Source organism: Papio anubis, chromosome 5, assembly GCF_008728515.1.
Source record: "Papio anubis isolate 15944 chromosome 5, Panubis1.0, whole genome shotgun sequence".
NCBI lineage: Eukaryota > Metazoa > Chordata > Mammalia > Primates > Cercopithecidae > Papio > Papio anubis.
Window position 1 is genome coordinate 128,886,853 of NC_044980.1, and position 26,946 is coordinate 128,913,798.

General features: G+C 36.6%; 1 protein-coding gene across 7 annotated transcripts in view; it reads left to right on the top strand.

Annotated features, from left to right (window-relative positions):
• The window catches only part of SMAD5 (SMAD family member 5), a 49,756-nt gene that overhangs the window by 14,595 nt on the left and 8,215 nt on the right, over window positions 1-26,946 (top strand). For all 7 annotated transcript variants that reach the window (XR_002522748.2, XR_002522747.2, XM_009209141.4 and 4 more), the window contains exons 2-6: window positions 5,666-6,237; window positions 12,947-13,198; window positions 15,384-15,503; window positions 24,600-24,821; window positions 26,546-26,802. Coding sequence is in view for 5 of the 7 variants with exons in the window: in XM_009209141.4 (XP_009207405.2) it covers window positions 5,835-6,237; window positions 12,947-13,198; window positions 15,384-15,503; window positions 24,600-24,821; window positions 26,546-26,802 (1,254 nt within the window). In the remaining 2 variants the exon portion in view is untranslated. The remainder of the gene's footprint in view (window positions 1-5,665; window positions 6,238-12,946; window positions 13,199-15,383; window positions 15,504-24,599; window positions 24,822-26,545; window positions 26,803-26,946) is intronic.

The following is a 26,946-nucleotide window of genomic DNA, read 5'->3' on the forward strand; positions in this document are numbered from 1 at the left end:
TCTGTTAATTCTTTGATAGTCAAACTTTTCTTACCCACCCCCCAACAAAGAATGTCTTGCTTACTGATTACTATAAAAGTGGTAGATTCTCCAAGTCCAGTGTTCCTCATCCATGCATCAAGACTACAAAAAAGCACAAACTAATACATAGAAAACATGGAGAATCTTACAATACTGAAGGAAAGATTACATGTTATTCCTTCTGTACAACATTTACAAACAGGCAAAACTATAAAAGACATCACATTATCCCCATGGGTCTTAGGGACAAACAAAACCTCAAATATGTTGATGCTTATGCTGCTTGCTGTCCCCTGAGTAACAGAGTTTCTAACCCAGGAGCCTCATGTCCTTTGGCGACATGCAGAAGACAGTAACAGACTAACTTGTAAGTGGGGTAAAATTAAATGCTAGATCCTACATTGTTTGCCATCATTTTTATAAACTTTGGAAATCTTGGAATTTTTGCAAAATCTGTAGTCTCACTCATGGTTCATGAGCCATTACGGTGAGGGAGACACTTGTGAATAGGGACTGATTTTATAAGTGATCAGTCACAAGTATGTTTTAAAAATATTTTTAAAAATTGAAATAATCATATAGTAAAGCACACAAATTTTAAGTGTACAGCTTAATGAACTTCTGCATATGCAGAAGTCATCTGTAGAAGTCATCTTCTACATATGCATGTCATCATCACCCAGATCAAAATAGGAAAATTTCTAGCTCCCTAGAAGGCTGTCTCATGACCCTTTTAGTACTCTTCTGGCCTTGATGGCATAGGTTAGTTTTGCCTGTTTTTAAATGTTGTGTAATCTTTCCCTAAGAATATATGAGAATTCTCCATGTTTTGCATATACTAGTTCTTTCTGTAGTTGTGAAGTATTCCATTTTATGAATTTATTACCAGTATTTATCTGCTCTACTGCTGATGAATATTTGGGTTCCAGTTTGGGGCTATTATAAATAAAGTTGTTAGGAACATATACTTGTCTTTTGGTAGACACAACACTCATTTCTGTTGGATATATACCTAGGAATGGAATTGCTGGGTCATAGGGATCTATGTTTAGCATTAGTGGATACTGTCAAACAGTTTTCTAAAGTGACTGGACTAACGTATATTTCTACTATCAACATATGAGAGTTCCAGTTGTTCCGTATTATCATGAACAGTTAATCTTTTTTTTTTTTTTTTTTTTTTAAGTGTAGCCATTCTGATAGGTACTGAGTAAGATTTTACTGTGGTAGTTTTTGTTTTCTTTTTGCATTCATGTGATAACTAATGATATTGAGCCCATTTTCCCATCCAATGGCTATTTTAATGTCCTCTTTTGTGAAGGATCTGTTCAGATCTTTTGACTCTTCACTAGTGAAGTTAATTTTTATGATGAATTTTTTTCCTTTTGTAACTTTGTAAGTTGAGACGTAGATAACGAGTACTTGGGTAGCTTGCACATACCACTTTACCAGTTTGGGAAGTATAGAAAACATTTTTAGAAATAATTTCATCAAAAGTGCTAAATTTTTTAGTCATTCCATATTTGAAGAGTTGAGTGTAAGATTTGCTCCTCTCCCTGTGCTGGTTTTACTAGTAAGAGTTCTAGCTTTTAAAAACTGACACCTATTGTTCTTTTTGAAACTAATCTCTTGAAATTTAGTGGCATACCATTCACCAAACTCACTGGCCTTTTCTTTGTTTACATTCTCTTTAAACTCTCCCATATGTTTAATCTTTTGCAGTACCATTGTATCTAGTTCTATCTTTTTAATAATGCACTATCAGTAACTCATTATCAGGAAACTCTTTCCTAACAGTGAATGCTTCCTAATATTTAGGTGTTTACTTACTGTTCTTTTCACTGTTGAAAACATATATATATATTTGTTTCAGCTCTTTGTGCAAAATCTTAAATCTGTTTCTCATCTTTACCTGGCTAAACTTGTATCTCCAGTCATGACCTTTTCCCAGTGGAGTTTACCACCATCTCTACTGACAAAGCTGCCTTATGAGTGTTTTTAATTCTGTGGGTAGAATTCTCATTTTATCATGATCTTAGTCAACATGGGTTTAAAATTTGAAGTTATCTCTAATTTCAAGATACAGTTAATAGAAAAATCAGTGACCATTCATTAAGTATCATAGTGTGTGTTATGTCACATGGAATGGTCCAGGTGCTGAAGACTACTTCTTAGGAGGATTTTGTACTGTATTTGGGAAGTTAGGGTATTATTTATGTCTTATTAATTAGTTTTTATTATAAATGTTCAATGACTATAGCCTCTTCAGCAAGGGGTGGTAGAGGAAGTCTTCACAAAAGGGGATAGATTGGAGCCCATCAGTAAGAATGACTAAGATTTCTCTTGGAAGACACAGATGGGCAGAGGGGCAGGGATTTGGATTGGATCAGAAGGTGTGTCTAGTGGAAGAGTAGTGGGCAAGGTTAGATTAGGACTAGACCTAGCCAGTCTCTTAAGTCTTGGTTCTTCTTCTGTCTGAATACTAATGATTATAATTAATGTTTGAATAGTATGGTTGAGTTTGTAAAGCTTGTGTTAGATAGACATTATTTATTACTTCAACATTTCTGTGACTTAGGAACCATCATCTCTATTTTACAGAAAAGTTAATAGGCTTTGAAAAAGTGATACTAGTAAAGAACAGAATCTGGTGGGCACAGTGGCTCAAGCCTTTAATGCCATCAACTTGGGAGGCTGAGTCTGGTGTGTTTCATTTCCAGGCATATTTTTATTCTTTCATATCATAGATATCCATAAATAACAATTTTTTTGTTTTAAGTTTGATATAGACATCCTTAGAAAGGTATATATGTATTTTTACAAATTGCTTTTTTTACTCATTTATTTGATAAATGGACACTATTCTAGGTCCAGGGCATCCAGTGGTTTTGAGGGCAGATGAGGCCACCTGCATACTAACATGTCATTGGGGAAAACATAAAGTAAATAAACAAAATTGATAATGTAATATCAGATTAGGGTAAATGCTATAAAAAATGAACAGGGTCGAGGATAGCGAATATTGTGAGAATGGGCTGTCATGCCATTTTCAGTCAAGTGGTCAGGGAATTCCTCTTTCAGGAGGTGACCTTTGAACAACTGAATTAATTTGAGTGAGTATACTGCGTTAAGTTACAGGAGAAGAGAATTTCAGGGGAGGGAACATCAGATGCAAAGGCCTCAGGTAGAAATAACCTTAGAATACTTGAGAAATTGAAAGAAGTCAAGTGTGGTTAAATGCAATTAGGTAGGATAATGGTTAAGACATGAGTAAGGAGAAGCCAAGGGCCTGATCATGTATAATATTGTATTCTGAATTCTGGTCTTGAAGCTGCTTTCTTTTTTTTCTCCCTCTTCCTTAACTGTCTCTCTGTTGCTCATACACATACTCTGTCACACATATGTACACCACCCTATCTAGCCCCCCATTGTATTCTAGTGTTCATGAATAAGGTATCAGTCAGCCAGCCCTGTCTGTTATCTAGCCTAGGAAATGCTCTGTTTGTGTCTGTCTATATATATATATATGTGTGTGTGTGTGTGTGTATATATATATTTTTTTGTGTGCCTTTGCCTTTGACATTTCCCATCTCATCTCAGGCAACCAAACCATGGTTTTACTTCCTGACCCACATGGATTTTACCATACATCCTTGATGTAGAGGCAACTGAGGTCAGCTCCTCTTACAGTTCGTTTAGTATATAACACTGTATACTCTGTGACCTGTTAGTGACAATTATGCTTTCATTCTCTTTGTTATTATTTCTCTAGTTTAATGTGGCCAGTTTTGTTTGCCTAGCAAAAATCATCCTATATAGGGCTGGGCAAGGCAAGGCACAAGGCATATCCATACATAAGGAGGATATCTTTACTTCCCTGTACCCTTCCCCACCATGGTTCCAGCATAGCAGACTGGATAGCTGCCAGTAGTTGATCAGCATCCAGAACTGTATCTGGTACTTTAGTAGGCTCTCAGTAAGTATATTTTGAATGAATCTATCGACTGTTGAGATTAAACCCTGTTTGGCATAACTTTTTTTAAAAAGCCCCATCATGGCTATTCACAATACATGGGACGTAACAAAGAATCAATAATTATTTGTTGAGTGTATGTCAGTTTTAATTTACTCTGTGTGTTTACATTATCTTTATTTACTTTATGTTATTGTCTGGGCTTTAACTGAGCACATATATTCTTTGCTGGGAAGACACAACCCAGTCCAGAATAATATTGTTGCTAGAATTTTTCAAAGACAGATCTATAGCATTTGGCAATTTTAGGCACAAGAAAGGAAGCATCTTTTGTTACACCGTTTTTCCAAACATTATTCTTGTTACTTCAGTAGATATTTATTGTCTGTGGTTGGCTGTGTAGTGATCTGCAGGACATCTTACACATTCTTTTTATTCTTTATTTAGAGGTGGGGTCTCACTATGTTGCTCAGACTGGACGTGATAGAATTCCTGGGCTCAAGTGATTCTCCCGAGTAACTGGGCTTATAGGTGTGCGCCACTGAGCCTGGTTTTTACCAGCTCTTATCAGTGGAGTACCTGTCACTTCCTCCTGTCATCATCAGGAACTTCTTAATGGTGCAGAATAGTGGTTTACCTGGAGCAGGCTCATTAACCAATATGCTTAAAGTATCACTTAAAATAAGCCAATAGGAATTATAAAATTAGAAACTGACTCGTGCCGGGCGCGGTGGCTCACGCCTGTAATCCCAGCACTTTGGGAGGCCGAGGCGGGCGGATCACAAGGTCAGGAGATCGAGACCACAGTGAAACCCCGTCTCTACTAAAAATACAAAAAATTAGCCGGGCGCGGTGGTGGGCGCCTGTAGTCCCAGCTACTCAGGAGGCTGAGGCAGGAGAATGGCGTGAACCCGGGAGGCGGAGCTTGCAGTGAGCCGAGATCGCGCCACTGCACTCCAGCCTGGGCGACAGCGCGAGACTCTGTCTCAAAAAAAAAAAAAAAAAGAAACTGACTCTTTTAAAATGAATTTATTCTCTTTAAATTTATTCAACATACTTAGTTTTAAAAATAGATACTTGCCATTTTACTAGCAGTTATTATGATTTATTTCAGGGTTTGGTACATCTTATACAACCATGAATACAATCTGCATCTAATAATGTGACTTCAGTAGTATCATGGTTTTTGTCCAAACCTTCTCAGTCTGGGAAACATTTTTTAAAGAGAATAATGACCTTAGAGAAGAGCTGGATTTCTTTTAAGACTTCTGTTCAGATCAGGACATAATCACGTTCAAAACTGACATAGCATGTAACATGGATTTCAATGAATAAAAGTACTTCTGAATCAAATTTTAGAAGAGTGTTTTAGGGTTTAGTGGCCTAATCAAAGGGAGTCCAGAAGCTATTTTTGGATAATACATAGGAGGGTAGAGCAACCTGGTTTTGCTTTTGGTTATCATTTGACATTGCCAGTGTCTTACTTGTTCATATTATGGAGAAGGAATTGAGTGGTCGCAGAACTTTTGGAGAAAATTTATCAATTTTTTGTTTACTTCGTAATGCTTTTATGTTCTTATTTAATAATAATATACCTTTCAGTTATATTAATTTAAATGTATATAAATTGAATTGCTTTAAACTAGGATCCTTTCCCCCTTTCTCTTTCAGGACTTGACCCAATGAAAGAAGCATATGGCATTTGTGAAGATAAATGTCACTCCTCCCTTTTTAATTGGAACTTCCGCTTAGGACCTGTGTATGACGTTTCACCTGTGATCTGTTCTTTCAGTAGCCAGTGACTTTGAGTTACAGGAAGGTCTCTGAAGATTTGTATCAAATGACGTCAATGGCCAGCTTGTTTTCTTTTACTAGTCCAGCAGTAAAGCGATTGTTGGGCTGGAAACAAGGTGATGAGGAGGAGAAATGGGCAGAAAAGGCAGTTGATGCTTTGGTGAAGAAGCTAAAAAAGAAAAAGGGTGCCATGGAGGAACTGGAGAAAGCCTTGAGCAGTCCAGGACAGCCGAGTAAATGTGTCACTATTCCCAGATCTTTAGATGGACGCCTGCAGGTTTCTCACAGAAAAGGATTACCCCATGTTATATATTGTCGTGTTTGGCGCTGGCCGGATTTGCAGAGTCATCATGAGCTAAAGCCATTGGATATTTGTGAATTTCCTTTTGGATCTAAGCAAAAAGAAGTTTGTATCAACCCATACCACTATAAGAGAGTGGAGAGTCCAGGTAGGTCTTACTCCTGAGAAGAATTTAGAAAAACAAAAACAAAAAACCTCTCTTCCTGATAATGCATGTAACTAGATTTAGTAATGAAAATGTTATATTAGCTTTGTGTTTCCATCTTAAATATTCTAATCTTGGAAGGACTATTGGATTTTGAGTTTAGCTGTTTATATGCAGGTGATGCAATTCATTATTCACTGTAAGCACCCATATATCTACTCTGCCTTTTCCTGTGGATGACCTGTCTCAGTTTTATTTAAAGTCTAAGCTCCAAGTGTGTACTATATCCCATTCCTTTTTGTCAAATAAAGAACTTTGTTCCTACAGTTATCATCCTTCTCTCCAGCATTATTTTCCCTTTCTACCACAGTATTTCTGATAGCATACAGGCATGCCATGATACTACCCATCCTAAAATAAAACTTAAAAAAAATTCTGCTTTTCACCCCATTCACATAACCCAACCCCAATCACTGCACTGTTTCCTCTGGTCCTTTTAGAGGATTCTCCGTTTATATTATCTTAATGTTTCATTTTTTTTCTTGTGACCTCTCTAGTTAGTCTTTCTTTCCTACCATTTAACTTGTCAAGATCACTAGTGACTGCCTTTTTATAGGTCAAGGGGTCATTTTTCAGTCTTACCTTACTGTCCGTTCAACTGCATTTGATACAGTTGATCTCCTTCAATCCTACTCAAAACTTTTTCTCTGTTTGGCCCCTAAGACAGTATGCTACCCTGGTCTTCCTACCTCACTGACTGTTCTTGTCCCTCTTTGCTGGCGTATTCTGCTGTTTTCACAGGAGTCAGTCCATGGACCCTTTCTCCATTTGTATTCTTTCTTTATGTGCTTTCATGCTGTCACATGTCTTAAGATTGTCTATAAGCTGATGCTCACATTTTGAAGTCAAGTCAACTTCTCCCTTGAGTTTTAGACTGGTGTATCCAGTAGCCTACTTGACACTTCCACTTGAATATTTATTAAACATATCAAATGTAATATGTCTAAGCGAAACTTCATTTTTTTCCTCTGGTTTTCCCTGTTGAAGTGAATGGCAACAGCATTCATGTAATTGCTAATGCCCTAAACCACAAGTTCATCTTTTATTTTTCCTACTTAAGTCCTGTATTTAAAATATGAACAAATGCTGTTTGCTGCACCTTCAAAATATATCTTGATAGTGTCACCTCTTATAATTTCTGACGCCACTACTTTAGTACAGTACATCATCATCATCACTTACCTTAAGTAGTGTCCTAATTGGTCTTTCTGTGTCTATTCTTCCCCTTAACCCATTGTGTTTTCTACGCAACAGCCAGAATGATTTTTTAAAAACATACTAAATCATGTCAGTTCCTACTGAAAACACTTTCAAGGCTGTCACACTTAAGAGATTTCTGTAAGACTCTGTATGACCTATCCTCAGAGTTCTGTGTTTGTTGGACTTACCATACTCCTGTTTCCAGGCTTTAACTCTTGCTGTTTACTTATTCTCCCCCAGGATCTTTCCATGGCACATTTTCTCATTCCATTCAGTCCTTGCTTAAATATCCCCATCACTAATTGACTCTGTATTAGTTATTTATTTTGTTTATTGACTGACATGAGCAGAGTCTTCCCCTATTTCATTCATTACTCTATCCTTAGTGCTTAGAATAGTATATTGTTATCTGGCACTTGGTAGGTGATGCTCAGTAAATATTTTTTTGTAATGAATGGTATAAGCTGAGCTACTAGCTGAGTGCATTAGTCATTTATTGCTGCATGACAAATTGCCACAAACTTAGTGGCTTAGCACAATGCATGTTTATTACTTCACAGTTTCTTTGGGTGAGGAGTCCAGTCACACTTAGCTGGGTCCTTTGCAAGGCACTGTAATCAAGGTGTTGGTTAGGGCCGAGGTCTTATCAGAAGCTCAGGTAGGGAAGGATCTGCTTCCAAGCCCATGTGATTATTGACAGATTCAGTTGCTTTCACATAGCCTTCTTTATAGCTAGTTCACTTTCATGACAGCTTCTTCAAAGCCAGTAAGAAAGAGAGGGTCTTCTGGCAAGAAGGGCGTTATATTCTTATGGAATGTAATCATACACACCCTGCCACCTTTGCCGTATTCTGTTGGTTAGAAGGAAGTGATAGGTCATACTCATACTCAAGCAGGGAGAATTACCCAATGGTTTGAATACCTGGAGGTGGGAATCATAGTGGTCACCTTAGAGTCTATCCGGGTTTCACATGGAGGTAATATAAACCCAGTGTGGTAAAAAGACTGAAAATAACATTGGATGTGGAGACTAATAGAAAGGATAGCAGATAGCAGTGATTATGCTATCTGGGAAAGTTCAACTTAAGAGCTTTAGAGTGACTTTAGACAGTTGGTATGATGTGATTCTCAGTTTCTTAGTGAGTCCAAGGAGAGCTGATAACCTGAAGGAATTGATGAAGAAAGGAAGATACGAGGATTTAATAGAGAAGTATAGGCTGAAAAACTCCCAAGCTTGCTGTTTGCTAGGAGTAAGTCTAGGAATTTTATGTATTCCCCTATAGCCAAAGTGTAACTAATAATCAACCAGCCAATGAAAGTGTCTTATTTTTTGTATACATTTTTCTCAGCTATGATGCATTCTATAGAAAAGACTGGGGCATAGCTCTGATGCTTTTAAATGACTGAAAATTTCATGTTTTAGTAGTTCAACTATTGGAAAGAGACTGTAGAGACCTCATGTTTTGCTCTGAGTCCAAACATCTTGGGGGAAGGGACAGATTACCCAGCTGGATTAGCTTGCTGACCCCCCCATGATTAAGCAGCTATGACACAGAATGGATCACTTCATATTACCAGTATAATAAAGTAGTAGAAGGTGGTGGTAGTGGTAGTAGTAACAGTGATAGCAATTAATATTTATTGAGCACTGATGGAATAGTGATTCCTTCATGGGGTTAGAAAAGGGTACTGACATTTTACACCCCTTTCCGTTTACTTATAGGTTTATAGATAAGGAAATGAAGACTTAAAAGGGAAGTAACTTAGGCACACTCACACAGTTAGAATATAGTGGAGTAAGTTTGCAAAAAGATAAAAAGATGGAGGATAGTTGGAAAGAGATAATGAACATAAGAAAAAGAGAGGGCCAACCTAGGTGGCCCTGGGTGTTTAGTTGAATACAGTGCTCCCTAAGCTTTTTGGCGCCAGGGTCCAGTTTCTTGGAAGACAGTCTTTTCATTGAACAGGTTGGGGGATGGTTTTGGGATGATTCAAGCACATTATATTTATTGTGCACTTTATTTCTATTATTATTACATTGTAATATATAATGAAATAATTATACAGTTCACCATAATGTCAAATTAGTGGGAGCCCTGAGCTTGTTTACCTGCAGCTAGGTTGTCTCATCCAGGGGTGATGGGAGACAGTGACAGATCATCAGGCTTGAGATTCTCATAAGGAGCACACAACCTAGATCCCTCACATGTGCAGTTGGCGATAGGATTTGCTTTCCTATGAGAATATCATGCTGCCACTGATCTGACAGGAGGTGGAGTTCAGGTGGTAATGAGAGCAATGGGGAGTGGCTGGAAATACAGATGAAGCTTCGCTCACTGTCACTCACCATCACCTCCTGCTGTATGGCCTGGTTCGTAAGAGGTCATGAACTAGGGGGGTGTTTAGGGACCCCTGATGTAATAGACAGTATTGTCTAGTGATTAGGACTGTGGGTTCTGGAGCCAGGCTTTCTGGATTTGAATCCTGGTTTTACCAAATACTACCTCAGGCCTTAACCTTTCTGAGATTTAGTTTACTCATTGTAAAATGGGAATAATACTACCTACATAATTGGTTGTTATGAGGATTAGATGAGTTGGTACATTAGAAAGTACTTGTTAAAACATTAAGTGGCCCAGAATCAGTTTCAAATTAAATATCAATTCTAATAGAATAATATATTCTGGAAATAGAGCATTGAGGAAGATGGCAGAGAGAAAATTTTCCAAGAAATAATATCAAACAATTCCCCAAACTGAAAATTGAAAGGACTCAGTGACCAAATAATCAGAACAAAGGATAAAAGAAGCCCCACATGAAATTTTAGTGTATCATAGATTAAAAAAAAAAAAAAAATTCTGTAAACTTCCAGAAAGCAAAGACAGGAAACATAAAGGACTAGAAATCAGAATATTGGGTTTCTCAGTGCAGTTCTGGATTCTAGAAGAAAGTAAAGTAGTGCCCTCAAAATTCAGAAGGAAATGTTATCTGCCTGCAGACAAGCAAAAAAAATAAGATTTTTGTACATGCAGGAAGTCAAGAAAATTTAACTTTTTACTTTCTCTTGGGATACTAATAGAGGATGAAGTCGAGGAAATGTGATCGAGCAGTAGAGAAGGGAAGTCCAAGGATTTCAGACTTGTAGGAGACTTGAGCAGTAACCAATGTAGGTTGGAACAAAAAGATGGAAGATCCCGGTCTGGCGCAGTGGCTCACGCCTGTAATCCCAGCACTTTGGGAGGCCGAGGTGGGCGGATCACTAGGTCAGGAGATCGAGACCATCCCGGCTAATATGGTGAAACCCCATCTCTACTAAAAATACAAAAAATTAGCCGGGCGTGTTGGCAGGCGCCTGTAGTCCCAGCTACTTGGGAGGCTGAGGTAGAAGAATGACGTGAACCCGGGAGGCGGAGCTTGCAGTGAGCGGAGATCGCGCCAATGCACTCCAGCCTGGGCGACAGAGCGAGACTCCATCTCAAAAAAAAAAAAAAAAAAAAAAAAAGGGAAGATCCAAGGGAAAACATGGAGTGAATATAAATTATTTGATGATTTGTTATATCCAAGAAATAGTGATGATAGGCATTTAACAGATTTGTTGGAATTCTGGAAATATTAGTGGAATGTACTTAAATGAAGAAACAAGGCAATGGTTAACGTTAGTGAAAACACCGTTCAAGAAAAAGTAGACTTATAGTACACTTGGTTCAGCAATGGATTACATATATATGAATACTGGCTATTGATTTAAGCAAAATGTTATATTTAACTCTATTTTGGAGATGGGAGTGGGATAGAATAATATAAGAAAGCTGCCTCATTTGCCCTAAGAGCAAGTCTACAAATAATATCTTGACTAATAGTAGCAATATAAGCATATTATTTAGCAGTACACAAAGTAAATGTTGTAAGAGATGGCTAAGAGTTTAAATTTGTTTTCTATAGAAACACTATACGGGAGGGGGCTAGGAATTGCAGTTTTTGTTGTAATCTCTAATAGCATGTCTTTTTTTAAACTGTCCACATATTAACATTATCTTGGATGAATATAAAATAATTTTTTAAAATCATGTGCATAGATAATGTACAAGTAAAAGAGAAACCAGTAATTTTAGCATGCCTCTTAAAAAAAAAAAAAAAAAAGAAGCAAAGAAATTCATACTGAACTGAATTCCTGAGTAGTTATCTCACTAAGTCTCTCAGATTGCTAGCCTGCTATATGTAGAAATTCTTGCTGCCTAATGCCCTCCTCTCCAGTGGCAGCTGCCTCGTTGTGTAAGGGGAATAGCAGTTGTTAACACACAGTAGAACAAAACAATTGTAGTCAGATGTTAACCACATATTTAGTATACTAATATGGTAGAATGAAATGAAACAATAGACAAAAATAGCACGAATACTGACTTAACAGAAACACTGAATCGTTGGGTACATCCCTACTTCAGGGAGGTGAAGTATGACTTAGGTAGCTTAAAAACAAACTCATTTTGTTGATGCTGAATGATAACGGAATCAAGTTGAGATTTTTCTAAGTGAAATTACATTGATAGATACAGGACAGTTGTTAATGAGATGAATTGTAAATGTTTGAAGAATCAGGTTTGTTTCAGTTTCCTGTAGGGAAAGGTAATCAGATATTTGAATGTGATTGGTCACTTGGGTCTTTAGAGAAAGTGAATATTTGAATAAAGTTTATCTCTTAAAAATGTATCTGTTAAAAATGTTTAGACTTTGTTGTGTATATTTTCATTATGATCATATTTAGAAGACTGATTTTGATTGGAAGGCTTTTACCTAGAGCATATTACCATTTTCAGTATGGAAAACCATGCTGAGCAACGTAAAACATGAGATCTTTCAAACTAAGAAAGATCAAAGTGTTCATAATTGGAAATGTGGACGTTTTTAGGGCATTCACATAATAGGTTCCAACTTCACTCTGTAGTCTTAACTCCTTGTTCAGTACGTAGGCCAGCTGATTTTCTCATCTCCTCTGCCACCTTCCTTTTCTACCTCTTCCCAGCCCCAGCACTCCCCTGTGAAATCCTCCTGTATCTTTAAGGTTCAGTCAGGTATGTTTTTTTCTTACAGTATTTTGTTTGATTCTCTGCTAGCTGGGAACACTCACCTCTGTTTAACACCCATTGTGCTAAATTCTCTGTTTTATGGTTGTTTTTTAATATCCTTTATCTCATAGGACAGGAGTATGGTATCTTTCTCTGGATTTTCTGTCTTCCAGGGTACCTTATGCAGGCTAAATGCTTACAGAGTTTTGGATTCGGTTATTATCTAAATAGAGATTCAGAGCTCTATGAAACAACCCTTTCTAAAATTAAATTGTTTTAATAGGTTTACAGTTTTAGCTTTACATGAATCCTTTCTACCAACCCATTAGTGTGGATGGGGCATATGTTTAGTCATTCCTGACAAATGACTTTTGATTTTTGTTTTTCAGTCTTACCTCCAGTATTAGTGCCTCGTCATAATGAATTCAATCCACAACACAGCCTTCTGGTTCAGTTTAGGAACCTGAGCCACAATGAACCACACATGCCACAAAATGCCACGTTTCCAGATTCTTTCCACCAGCCCAACAACACTCCTTTTCCCTTATCTCCAAACAGCCCTTATCCCCCTTCTCCTGCTAGCAGCACATATCCCAACTCCCCAGCAAGTTCTGGACCAGGAAGTCCATTTCAGCTCCCAGGTAAGACTTTATTTTATTGATACCAAAAAAAAAAAAAAAAAAAAAAAATCCTAACAATCACAATTATTCCTACTGTGGGCCCTCTGGGTGAACTGTTACATGCCAAGGTATAGCTGTTTCTGACTCTTTATTTTTTAGGTAATTGTTTGATTTCCAGAAGAGTTTAGGTTTTATTTCGCCAAGTACCATATGTTTAAAAAATGGAAGTAGCCCTATTTGACTTAAATATTTTCTTATATTTTATGACACTCAGTACCATTTATTGTCTTTTATATAACTGATACTGTGATGAAAACTATGGCATTAAATTTAATCTTCAGAATGACTGTGTGAGATAGATATTCCTATTTTACAGATGGAAAAATAAATTCTAAAGTAAATTTTAAACTTTTAAGTACCTTACCTACGGTAGAGCTAAGAACTAGAGGTTCAGACCCAGGTTTGTCTAACTCTTAAAGTCTATGTTCTTTCAACTTTACTGTGTGGCTTTTCAAATTATTTAAGACTTTAGAAGTTTAAAATGAATCCTTGTTATCTTTAGTTAGATAACTGATGAACTGATTTCACTGGAGAAAGATAAGTAGATTTTGTGAAGTTCCTAAATTTTGTTAATGGCATGTCATATATGGACATATCATATGTCACTGTCAAATATTTGAACACCTACTGCTGATTTGTAATAGCTGCATATGTAACTACAGTAAGTCCTCACTTAATGTCATTGGTAACTTCTTGAAAACTGACTTTAACTGAAACAGCATATTACAAAGCCAGTTTTATCATAGGCTAGTTGATATAAACAAGTGTTAAGTTCTTGTGGTATATTTCTGGTCACAAAAATATCACTAAATTTATAAATAAAGACCCAAAATTCTTCTAATATTAAACATTGAAATAAATGTGAGCTGTGCATATATTTAAGAAAGATCAATAAAAACAACTAAGACAGTTATTTACTTAATTATTCTAATTCACGGTCATAGGTAGCCAAAGCGCATTCCAGCAACTCAGAGCACAAGGTGGAGACCCGTCCTGAAAGGGACATGATTAAATCACAGAGTGCACTCACACACCCCTGCACTCGCACTGGGACCGTTTAGACATGCATGCCAGTTCATCTAATGTGCATGTGTTTGGGATGTGAGAGGAAACTAGGGTAACCAGAGAAAACTCAAAACAAACGTGGGGAGAATGTTCAGACTCACACAGACAGTGTCCCTGGCTGGGAATGGATTTTTTTTCTTATCAATGTCATAACAAAATGCAGCTGAACAAAACAATATTGAACAAAACATTATTCGAAGACCTACAGTATATCCTTTGTGATTTCTCTACTGCAGCAAAATATCAGTTGGTAATACAGTTTTTTCTTTTGAAGAGAAGTTAAGTGCCAGCTCTTTAACTTGCTATTAGGAATTTGCTCAAAAACAAATTTTCATAGTTTATCTTAGATTCAGTGCTGATTGTAGTTCTGTGTCAAAATACATCCTGTACAAAACATTGGGATAAAAGACAAATTCGGTTCTTATTTATAGTTACTGAGACAAAAAAGTATAGCTGTAGCTTTTGCGAAAATTTTCAACTATGAGTGTTGAAACTCAAAAGATTTTCTGGTTAACATTTATTTTCCTAAGGGAATTACCTAACCATTTAATAGGATGCAACAGCCATGTTTGGATGTTGCACAAGCATTAGACAATTGCTGTTAGTATTGATGGCAAATTTTGAAGGGACATAGTTTTACTTTCCAGTTTTAAATGACAATATACAGTATGTGCTGATCTTAATAATTTAAAGGTGTCTCTATAGTATATATATATATACCCAAATGAGGATTATCTGTCCTTCAGATTGATTTGTAATAGCTGCAGTTTCTCTGAACACATAAAAATAAAGGCAAAATTCTTGACCTTGAATTCTGTTTTACTGAATTTTAGGACTGATCCTTGTATCCTGGATTACCAGGGATCTGGGCTAAATAAACGGGGACTTGTAGTAGGTTTTCAATTGCTATTAGGTGTGCTGTGTGTTCTCCTTTTCCCTTGCCCTAGGATAGTATCCATCATTTTTGTGTGTGTGATGTTCAGTAATGAAGCTTGCTGGTAATCTTAAGAATTTTCTAAAGCTTTTAGAGTAATAATTTTGAGCAGAATGAAGATTTTAACTATTATTTTTTTCCTCTTAGCTGATACACCTCCTCCTGCCTATATGCCACCTGATGATCAGATGGGTCAAGATAATTCCCAGCCTATGGATACAAGCAATAATATGATTCCTCAGATTATGCCCAGTATATCCAGCAGAGGTAAGAGAAGTACTCACTTCATTTATTTTGTGGTAGTAGTTGTTTTTAACTTATTGGCTACTTTTTTAAAAACAGCTTTATTGAGGTATAATTTATGTGCTTTAAAATTTTTCTGTTTTAAGTGTATGATTCAAAGATTTTAGTAAATACACAAAGCTTTGCACCACAGTCTAGGTTTAGAACATTTCCATAACTCTTTAAAAAGGTTTCTCTGTGTATTTGCAGTCTATCCTCCTATCCTCAGCTCCACATACCCTCTAATCTGTTTTCTGTACCTGTAGATTTTATCTTTTCTGAACATTTTATATAATTGGAATCATGTAATAATGTAGTCTTCTTTCACTTAGCATGTTTTCAAGGTTCATTCATGTTGTGGCATGTATCAGTAGTTCCTTTTTATTGCTGAACCGTACTCCTTTATATGTATATATCCCATTTATTCACCAGTCAGTGGGCATTTGAATTGTTTCCATATTTTGATTATTATAAACATTTGCGGCCAGGCACAGTGGCTCACACCTGTAATCCTAGCACTTTGGGAGGCCGAGGTGGGTGGATCACTTGAGGTCCGGAGTTCAAAACCAGCCTGGCCAATATGGTGAAACCCTGTCTCTACTAAAAATACAATAAAAATAAAAAATTAGCTGGGCTTGGTGGCAGATGCCTGTAATCCCAGCTATTCGGGAGGCTAAGACAGGAGGATCACTTGAACCCAGGAGACTGAGGTTGCAGTGAGCTGAGATAATGCCACTGCACTCCAGTCTGAGCAACAGAGCGAGGCTCCATCTCAAAAAAACAAACAAAATCGCATGTAAGTCTTTTTGTGGACATTGTTTTATTTCTTTGGATAGATATCTAGGAGTGCAATTGCTGAATAACATGGTAAGTTTAACTACTTAAGAAAACTATAAAACTTCTCTGAAGTGGCAGTACCATTTTATATTCTCACCAGCAAAGTATGAGGGTTCTATTTTCTCTACATCCTCCTAATACCTGTTATTGTCTGGCTTTTTAGTTATAGCCATTCTAGTGGGTGTCAAGTGCTTATTGTGGTTTTAATTTGCATTTCTCTAATGAGTAATGATGAGCATTTTTTAAATGTACTTGTTGGCCATTTATGTATCTTCTTTGATGTGTCTATTTTAAATATTTTGCCCATTGGGTTGTCTTATTGAGTTGTAAGAATTTTTTATATATTCTGGATATGAATCCTTTATCAGATATATCATTTGCAAATATTTTCTGTCAGTCTGTGGATTTCTTTTCATTTTCTTAATGATGTCTTTTTGAGGTGTAATAGCTTTAAATTTTGATGAATTCCATTTTGTCAGTTTTTTCATTTCTAGATTATGCTTTTGGTGTTGGATTCAAGAAATTTTTGTTTGTCCTAAGGTCATGAAAATATTATTTTATGTTTTATTTTAGAAGTTCTATAGTTTTAGCTCTTACATTAGGTCAGTGGTTCCTTTTGAGTTAAGTTTGTGTGTGGTATATGGTAAATGTCTACATTAAGTTTTTTGCATATAGAAATCCAGTTGGCTTTACCATTTGTTGAAAAGAGTATCATTTCTTTGTTGAATTAACATCTTTGTCAGAAATCAATTGACTGTAAATGCCAGGGTTTATTTCAGGACTCTGTTTACTTATATATCTATACCTCATAGTCTTGATTACTAAAGCTTTCCTATAAAGGTTTTTCTCCCTAGTTTTTGTTGTTTTGTTTTGTTTTTAATTTTTAAGTTATTTATTTATTTTAGAGGCAGAGTCTTGCTCTGTCATGTCCAGACTGGGGTGCAGTGGCGTGATCATAGCTCACTGCAGCCTCAAACTCCAGGGCTCAAGTGCTCCTTTGCCTTAGCATCCTGAGTAGCTGGGACTACAGGCATGCATCACCATGCTTAGCCAATTTTTTTGTTGTTGAGATGGAGCCTTATTGTGTTTTTTTTTTTTTTTTTTTTTTTAATTATGGCAAACTATACATAACATAGAGTTTGCCATCTTAACTGTTTTTAAGTGTACAGTTCAGTGGCATTAAATCCATTTATAATGTTGTGTGACCATCACCACTATCCATTTCTATAGCTCTTTTCACCTTGTAAAATTGAAACTATACCCATTAAATAAAAATTTCCTATTCTCCCTTTCCACCAGCCCTTGGCAACCACCAGTCTACTTTCTAATCCCTATGATTTTAACCACCCTTAAGTAAGTACTTCATTTGAATGGAATCATACAATATTTGTTTATTTTTTGTGACTGACTTATTTTTCCTCAGGGCTCATCCATGTTGTAGCAATGTCAGAATTTCATCTCTTTTTAAGGCTGAGTAATATTCCATTGTATGTATATGCCAAATTTTGTTTATTCATCCATTGATAGACACTTGGATTGCTTTCACTTTTTGGCTATTGTGAATAATACTACTGTGGACATGTGCATACACATTATCTCTTTGATATCCTGCTTTCATTTCTTTTGAGTACATACCAGAAGTGCAATTACTGGATTACATGGTAATTATATTTATAATTTTTTGAGGAACAGCCATACTGTTTTCCACAGTGGATGTACCATTTTATATTCTCAGCAACAGTGCACACAGGTTCCATATTCTTCACATTGTCACCAGCACTAGTTTTCTATTTTGTAGACATTGACCATTTTAATGCATATGAAGAGATATCTCATTGTGGGTTGTGGGTTGTTCTGTATTTTTTTGTTTTTTTGGGTTTTTTTGATAATTGACAAATGAAAAATTTTATATCTTTATAGTGTCATTGTGGCTTTAATGCCACTTTGAGACCTAAACCTCCTTAGTTTGTCACAAGTTTAGAAATATGTACTGCTATTTTATACGTTTCTTAAAACAATGTGTTTTTATGCGTTTTCTATGTTTGTGATAATACTGAATGTGTGTTGTACTGAGTGCTCTGTATTTCTAGGAGCAGTTAAATTTCCAGACCCCTTATAGTTTTGTTAATGTTTATATAATGTCTAGAATTTATCAAGAAATCTCATTATGTTAATTTGCCTATAATTCATAAAAATCTACCTTCATTTATGATAAAATAGAACATGAATTTCTGGATTTGAATTCCTGTTTCTCTACTTATTTGCTTTGCAATATAGGTAGTTTTTAAGTCTCTAAGCCTGAGGTTCCTCATTTATAAAATAAATAGGTATGATACACTGGAATTATTAATATGTTGATTAAATGAGACAATACATGTAATGATCTTGGCACACAACATTAGGCCATACACAATAAATAGTATGATTATTCTCCTTTTGAAAATATGGACTGTATTTACTCCACTTTATTCTCCTTTTGAAAATACGGACTGTATTTACTCCACTTAACTTTTTCCTTTTCTTTTCTCCTGATTTTCCAGAGATCATAGTGCCATTTGATAGTGTTATATGTTTAGATGTCCATTGGAATATAATTTGTGTCAGCCAAACAACTGAGCCCTTAATTGGAACTTGATACTCACATTTTCTCACTCTTGTAGATATCTTTTTTCACTAGAATTTCTTCTCATTTCAGTCAGATTATGTGCATTTTCTCCTTTTGACAAGTGAAAAAAAGAAAATCAAAGTTAAACAGCAATGCCTGGAACCACCTGTTAGCAACAATATGTCTTCTGCCTGAGCAGAGGCAGTGCTTTTCTGGTTCTTCTTTTCCTTTTAACCAAAATCGCCTTTTTAGTTTTGCCTAGCATTTTTTTTTTTTTTCTGTAACCTTCTGCTCGTTCTTAGCTCTAGTCTTCCTGATGCTATTCTTATAACTTCCTGCGACTCATTTGTACCTGTCTTTGGTTATGGGCCTCTACATGTATGAACTTTAAAATCTGAGCTCTTAAGACTTCTCTCTATGGGTTTACATTGGTTTATTTTCCTCTCTTCCTTCTCATCTGCATCCTTTGCCATTGAATACTCAGAATTGATTTATTTTCTTCTCTTCTCATCTGAATTCTTTGTCATATAAAACTCAGAATTGAGTTTTAAAAGTTAAACTATTCTATTAAAAAAAAAAGTTGGCTGGGCACAGTGGCTCACTCCTGTAATCCCAGCACTTTGGGAGGCCAAGGCAAGCAGATCACCTGAGGCTCAGGAGTTCAAGACCAGCCTGGCCAACATAGTGAAATCCCATATCTACTAAAATACAAAAATTAGCCGGGCATGCTGGTGGGTGCTTGTAATCCCACCTGCTTGGGAGACTGAGGCTGGAGAATCACTTGAACCCAGGAGGTGGAGGTTGCAGTGAGATTGTGCCACTGCACTCAGTCACGGGTGACAGAGCGAAATTCCATCTCAAAAAAAAAAAGTTAACCAATTATTTTAAATTTCATACATAGACCATGTGATTACTCTTACGTTTTCCTTAGTGTTATTTTATTCCTGCCCCTTTTTTTTGAGACGGAATCTCGCTCTGCCACCCAGCATTGAATGCGGCGGCACAATCTCGGCTCACAATTCTCCTGCCTCAGCCTCCCAATAGCTGGGATTATCATATGCACGCGCCACCACACCTGGCTAATTTTTGTATTTTTAATAGAGACGGGGTTTCACCATATTGGCCAAGTTGGTCTTGAACTCCTGACCTCAGATGATCTGCCCACCTTGGCTTCCCAAAGTGCTGGGATTACAGGTATGAGCCACCGCACGCAGCCATATTCCTCCTTTTTTGAAAGAGAATTGAGGGTCCATGATTTGTTTGCTTGATTTCGGCTCCAGGAAAGGTGCTGGGATGTAGAACTTCCAAGTGTCTCTTCTATGCTTTGTGTCAATTGAGATACTGACTTTTATATTAATGAGTTTGGCCAGTATTTTATATTGTTTATAAACCTTTTTCTGTAGGCAATTCTGGCATGTAAAATTTAAACATATACCTCTGTTTACCCAAAGAAAATGTTCATTTAGTTGTTTTTTTTCCCTTCCTTCCCTCCTTCCTTCCTTTCTTCCTTCCTTCCTCCCTCCCTCCCTCCCTCCCTCCCTCCCTCCCTCCCTCCCTCCCTTCCTTCCTTCCTTCCTTCCTTCCTTCCTTCCTTCCTTCCTTCCTTCCTTCCTTCCTTCCTTCCTTCCTTCCTTTATAAATAGACTTTATTTTTTAGTTCAGTTTTTGGTTCACAGCAAAATTAAGTGGAAGGTACAGAAAATTCTCACATACTCTCTTCTCCCACACAGGCGCAGCCTCCTCCATTATCAGCATCCCTCACCAGAGTGGTACATTTGTTATAGTCAGTGAGCTTCCATTGACATGTGATTATTATCCAGTGGGGTTCGTTCTTGGTTTTTGTACATTCTGTGGGTTTTTAACACATGTATCCACCCTTATGATATCATACAGAATCATTTTTTACCTCTTAAAAATTATCTATGCTCTGCCTGTTCACCTCTCCTTCCCCACAACCCCTTGCAACCACTGATCTTTTTACTGTCTCTATAGTTTTGCCTTTTGCAGAATGTTGTAGTTAGAATCATACAGTATGTAGCCTTTTCATACTGGCTTCTTTCACTTAGTAATATGCATTTTAGTTTCTCCATGTCTTTTTATGGCTTGATAGCTCATTTCTTTTTAGCTCCTCCATTAGGGTTCTCTAGAGGGACAGAACTAATAGGATATATGTAATATATATGAAAGGGAGTTTATTAAGGAGAGTTGACTTATATGATCACAAGGTAAAGTCCCACAATAGGCCATCTGCAAGCTGAGGAACAAGGAATCCAGGGGTAGATCAGTCTGAGCCCCAAACCTCAAAAGTAGGGAAGCCGACAGTGCAGCCTTCAGTCTGTGGCCAAAGGCCCAAGAGCCCCTGGCAAACCATTGGTATAAGTCCAAGAGTCCAGAAGCTGATGAATTCGGAGTCTGATGTTTGAGGACAAGAAGCATCCAGCACAGGAGAAAGATGAAGGCCGGAAGACTCAGCAAGTCTGGTCTTCCATCTTCTACCTGCCTGCTTTATTCTAGCCATGCTGGCAGTTGCTTAGATGGTGCCTGCCCAGATTGAGGGTGGGCCTGCCTCTCCCAGTCCGCTGACTCAAATGTTAATCTCCTTTGGCAACAGCCCCACAGACACACCCAAGAAACAATACTTTGCATCCTTCAATCCAATCAATTTGACACTCAATACTAACCATCATAGCACCAAATACTATTTCATTGTCTTGGTTGTACCACAGTTTGTTTATCCGTTCACTTACTGAAGAACCTTTTGGTTACTTCTGAGTTTGAGCAATTATGAGTAAAGCTGGTATAAACATTCATGTGCAGATTTTTTATGTGGATGTAGTTTTCATCTCATTTGAATAACAAGAAGCACGATTGCTAGAGTTTATGGTAAGAGTATGTTTAGGTTTGTAAGAAACTGCCAAAGTGCCTTCTAAAGTGGCTGTATCATTTTGCATTCCCAACTATGAATGAGAATTCCTGATGCTCCTCATCCTTACCAACATTTGATATTGTCATTGTTTTGGATTTTGGCCATTCTAATAGGTGTGTAGTAGCATCTCATTGTTGTTTTAATTTGCAATTCCTTAATGACACAACATGTTGAACATGCTTACTTGACCAATCTGTAAGTCTGGTGGGTTCCCTGTTCACATCTTTTGCCATACTTTAATCAGATTGTTTTTTAGTTCTTTGTGGATTTTGAATTATAGTCCTTTATCGGATAGATCTTTTGCAGATATTTTTTTTCTTAATCTCTGGCTGGTCTCCTCATTCTCTAGACAGTATCTTTCTCGAGCAAAAGTTTTAAATTTTAATGAAGGCCAGCTTATCAATTCATTCTTTCATGGATTGTACCTAAAAAAAAGGCATGATCATACCGAAAGTCATCTAGATTTTCTCCTATATTATTTTCTAGGAGTTTTATAGTTTTGCATTTTACGTTTAGGTCTGTAATCCATCTTGGGTCAGTTTTGTGAAGAGTGTAAGGTATAGTCTAGGTTTACTTTTTTGATGTCCAGTTGTTTCCTGTATCATTTTTTGAAAAGATTATTTTTTTCTTCCATTGCCTTTGCTCCTTTGTCAAAGACCAGTTGACTGTATTTATTTGGGTCTGTTTCTAAACTCTGTTCTGCTCCTTTGATCTGTTTGTCCTTTTATTTCATCATGATCTTGATTACTGTATCTTTATATTAAGTCTTAAAGTCAAGTAGTGTCAGTCCTCTGACTTTGTTCTTCTCCTTTCATATCATGTTGGCTATTTTGAGGCTTTTACCTCTGCATATAAACTAAGAATCATTTTGTCTGTATCCAAAAAATAGCTTGCAGGGATTTTGATTGGTATTATTACTGTATAGATTAAGCTGGGAAACACTGCCATCTTGACAATATTGAGTCTTATTCTTGAATGTGCAGTGTTTCCGCATTTATTTAGTTCTTCTTTGATGTCTTTTATCAGAGTTTTGTAGTCTTCCTCATAGAGCATGTTCCTACTTTTTTATATTTATGCCTAACTATTTAATTTTGGGGGATGCTAATGTAAATTATAATTATTTTTGTTATTTTAAATTTCATTTGTTTATTGTTGGTGTATAGGAGAGCAATCAACTTTTGCATATTAACCTTGTGTCCTGCAACCTTGCTATGATGCTTACTAGTTCCAGGAATTTTTTTTGTCAGTTCTTTCTTATTTTTAAGTAGACAATCATGTCTTTTGCAAACAAAGACAATTTCCTCCTTTCCTATCTGTGTACCTTTTATTTCTTTATGGCATTAGCAAGGACTTCCAGTATGATGTTGAAAAGGGGGAGAGGAGGCATCTTTGCTTTTTGATCTTAGCAGAAAACCTTCTAGTTTCCTACCATTAAGTATGACGTTAGCTGTAAATGTTCTTTATCAAGCTGAGGAAGTTTCCCTCTATTCCTAATTTGCTGAGTCTCACTTAGTTTTGTAGTTTAACTTTTTGTTTAAAATAATTTTACAGATACTGATTAGAGTTAAATCTTTCAGGTCTCTGAAAAAGAATTCTTTGTCTCAAATTTAAACCCGAATTAGTTTATGTTAGAAAAACAATTAATAATGTGTTGTTGCTGCTATGTTCTGAATTGTGTCCTCCCAAAATTCATGTATTGAACCAAGGCCTGGGCACCCCCTCACTCTACCCAGAGGGTTGGAAGGGTAGAACATCAAACCAAAGAGGTTTATTCTCCAGCCTTAAGGCCTAATGGAATTTGCTTTGCTAGGTTTTCACCTTTCTTGACCCATCATCACTCCCTTCTTTTCTGTTTTTCCATTTTGGAGTGGGAACGTCTATCCTGTACCTGTCCCACCATTATAGTATTGAAGCATGTAACTTACCTGGTTTCATAGGTTTACAGCTGGAAAGGAATTTTGCCTCAAGTCTCAGCCATATCTTATGTAGATGATATTTAGATGATACTGGGCTTACATTAGAGTTGATGCAGAAATGAGTTAAGATTTCAGGGGCTGTTGGGATAGAATATATGTGTGTATTTTGCATGTGAGAAGGATGTGAATTTTGGGTTGCTGGGGTAGAATGCTAATGGACCATGTTGAATCTCCCTAAAATTCATATGTTGAAGTCCTAACTCCCAGTGTGATGGTATTTGAAGATGGAAATAAGTAGGCTTGAGAGTGGGATTGTCATAATGAGATTAGTTCCCTTACAAGAAGAGGAAAAGAAACAGATCTTTCTCTAAGAGCATGCACTGAGGAGGGGCCATATGAGCACACAGTGAGAAAGCAGCTGTCTGCAAGCCAGGAAGCAGGTCCCCTCTAGTTACCAAATCTTCTGGCACCTTGATCTTGGACTTCCCAGAACCCAGACCTGTGAGAAATAAATTTGTTGTTTAAGCCACTCAGCCTTACGGTATTTTATAGCCCGAGCAAGCTAAGACTATTGCCAATCCTGGTATTTCTATAATTTTTTAAATCGTCATATTCAAGCCGATTTCTAGTGCCTATTTTCGGATATAGATTCACAGCTAGGAAGGACAGTGAGACTTGTGAAATACCTGAAAATTTTCTTTTTCATGTAATACTTGGGTTGGGTTAAAAGATAAACACATGGACAATCTAAGTTTCTGATATTTATTAAACTTCTTCTCTGTCTGTTTTGTTCACAGATGTTCAGCCTGTTGCCTATGAAGAGCCTAAACATTGGTGTTCAATAGTCTACTATGAATTAAACAATCGTGTTGGAGAAGCTTTTCATGCATCTTCTACTAGTGTGTTAGTAGATGGATTCACAGATCCTTCAAATAACAAAAGTAGATTCTGCTTGGGTTTGTTGTCAAATGTTAATCGTAATTCGACAATTGAAAACACTAGGCGACATATTGGAAAAGGTAATCTTGTCATTTTCCTACATTTAATCAAATTCAATCATTTGTTGTACTTGCCATGAACCATGTGTTGTGAAAGGTGCTAGAAACATACAAAGAAGTTTAACACATGGCCTCTGCGTTAAGTTGCCAATATTGAAGAATGTGTTAATCAAATAAAGACATGATCTTCCCTCATTTTTTTGTCCTGCTTAGTTTTTCTTCCCAGTGCTAAGTTTCTGAAATCATACTACCACTTTGTTTTTTGAGTGTTACCCTGACTGGAACATAAGCTGTACAGGAACTTGCCTTGTTCACAACAGTATCCCCAGTAGCTAGAAGAGTGCCTCGGTATAAATACGTGACACATATTTATGGAATATTGTGTATGAATGCTGGTGAAGGATTAGAATTTTATAATTAAGGTATTTGTGGAGTATTTTGGGTTGAGATGACTTGTAAGGGTTACCATGATGTGAGAGAAGTGGAATTAGAAATGGGAAATCTAGTGTGAATGATGTTCCATTAGCTTCACCACCACTGCTCCCATCTTTTAAATTTAGGCAATAAGGTTTTATTAATAATTTGTCCTGCAAGATAGTTGCCACGACAAACTGGGCCCTTTTCATACTGCAATAAAATGTCAAAGTCTCATGCATCAAGTGATCAGGAAGGAAACCCATCCCAGGTAGAGTGTATTGCCTATTTCTTGAGACGTTTTGTTTTTACCCCTTGCTGCGTTTTGCTTCTTTAACTTGAGGGAATCTTGGTCCAAAATAGGAACAAAAAGTAAATAAATATAATTGTGTAGGATTTCTTATAGAAGTGATTTTTTAAAATCCTATGGCCAAAAATAAGTTGAGAAACAAAGTTCTCATTGTCTTTTGAGTTTACTGCCAACTTGCCTTAGTTTTTTTCAGTGAAGCGCCTCACTTCTAGGCATTTATTTTTTTTTTTTTCTTCCATCACAGTAGAAGTAATTTAAGGGAAATCTATTTTGTGAATTTTGAAATTCTAGAATCAGTTTTTTCTTTTTCCCCAGCATATAGTTCTAGGACCTTTTCTTTCATGGGTTAGTTTTGAGGTGGTGGAGGGATATATGTTGGGAAAATACTAGGTGACTAGCTTTAGTTATATAATTTGAATATTTAATGTTAAAACTATTTCCACATATTTACGTATTTTTAAAATTCTTTTTTTTTTTGCCCTCACGTCTTGCAAAGGAATACATATATTTTTAAATATAAATTTTAAGTAAGATAAATCTGCCATTTCAAAGCTCTTCTTGTGACCTGAAATTATATATGTAACTTTGGGTTTTTTTTTAGTATTGCTGTCCTCTTTGTTAGCACAAAGAGTACAAAAGTCTGTCAAATGACTGTTTATGATAGTTGATAGCACTGAGCATTTGTTTGAAAGGACTCATCAAAAGAAGGTTTGGGTTTTTTTTTTTAGTCCTCTCTTTCTCTTATAGAGAGGATAAATAATTGTTGGAAAAGGAAAAAGAGAACAACCTAAAAATGGATAACTTAATGTGCTGCCTATTTGAGGCTTCACTCTTGTAGATGCAGGCAGACGTTAACCTCTTGATTATCTTTGGCAGCAGAAGGCCATCTAGTGGTAACTTCTGTCTAAAGACTGTTGGAAGTTTGCTGTGGATTAATGGGTACTTCGTTGCTCCATACAGTCTATTTGGTTTAATTATACTGATTCTTTAACCTGACTCTTGTGATGCTTGTCTTTTTAAGGTGTTCATCTGTACTATGTTGGTGGGGAGGTGTATGCGGAATGCCTCAGTGACAGCAGCATATTTGTACAGAGTAGGAACTGCAACTTTCATCATGGCTTTCATCCCACCACTGTCTGTAAGATTCCCAGCAGCTGCAGCCTCAAAATTTTTAACAATCAGGAGTTTGCTCAGCTTCTGGCTCAGTCTGTCAACCATGGGTTTGAGGCAGTATATGAGCTCACCAAAATGTGTACCATTCGAATGAGTTTTGTCAAGGTGAGTGAGTTGTGATCTCTAAAGTAATTTGAGTCACTATAAATATGTATATTATGACTTTAGGTTATAATTTTAAAAAATTATTTGTTAAATGAAAGTTGATAATTGCTTTTGACCTGATTTAACAGGGTTTTAAATAAAATT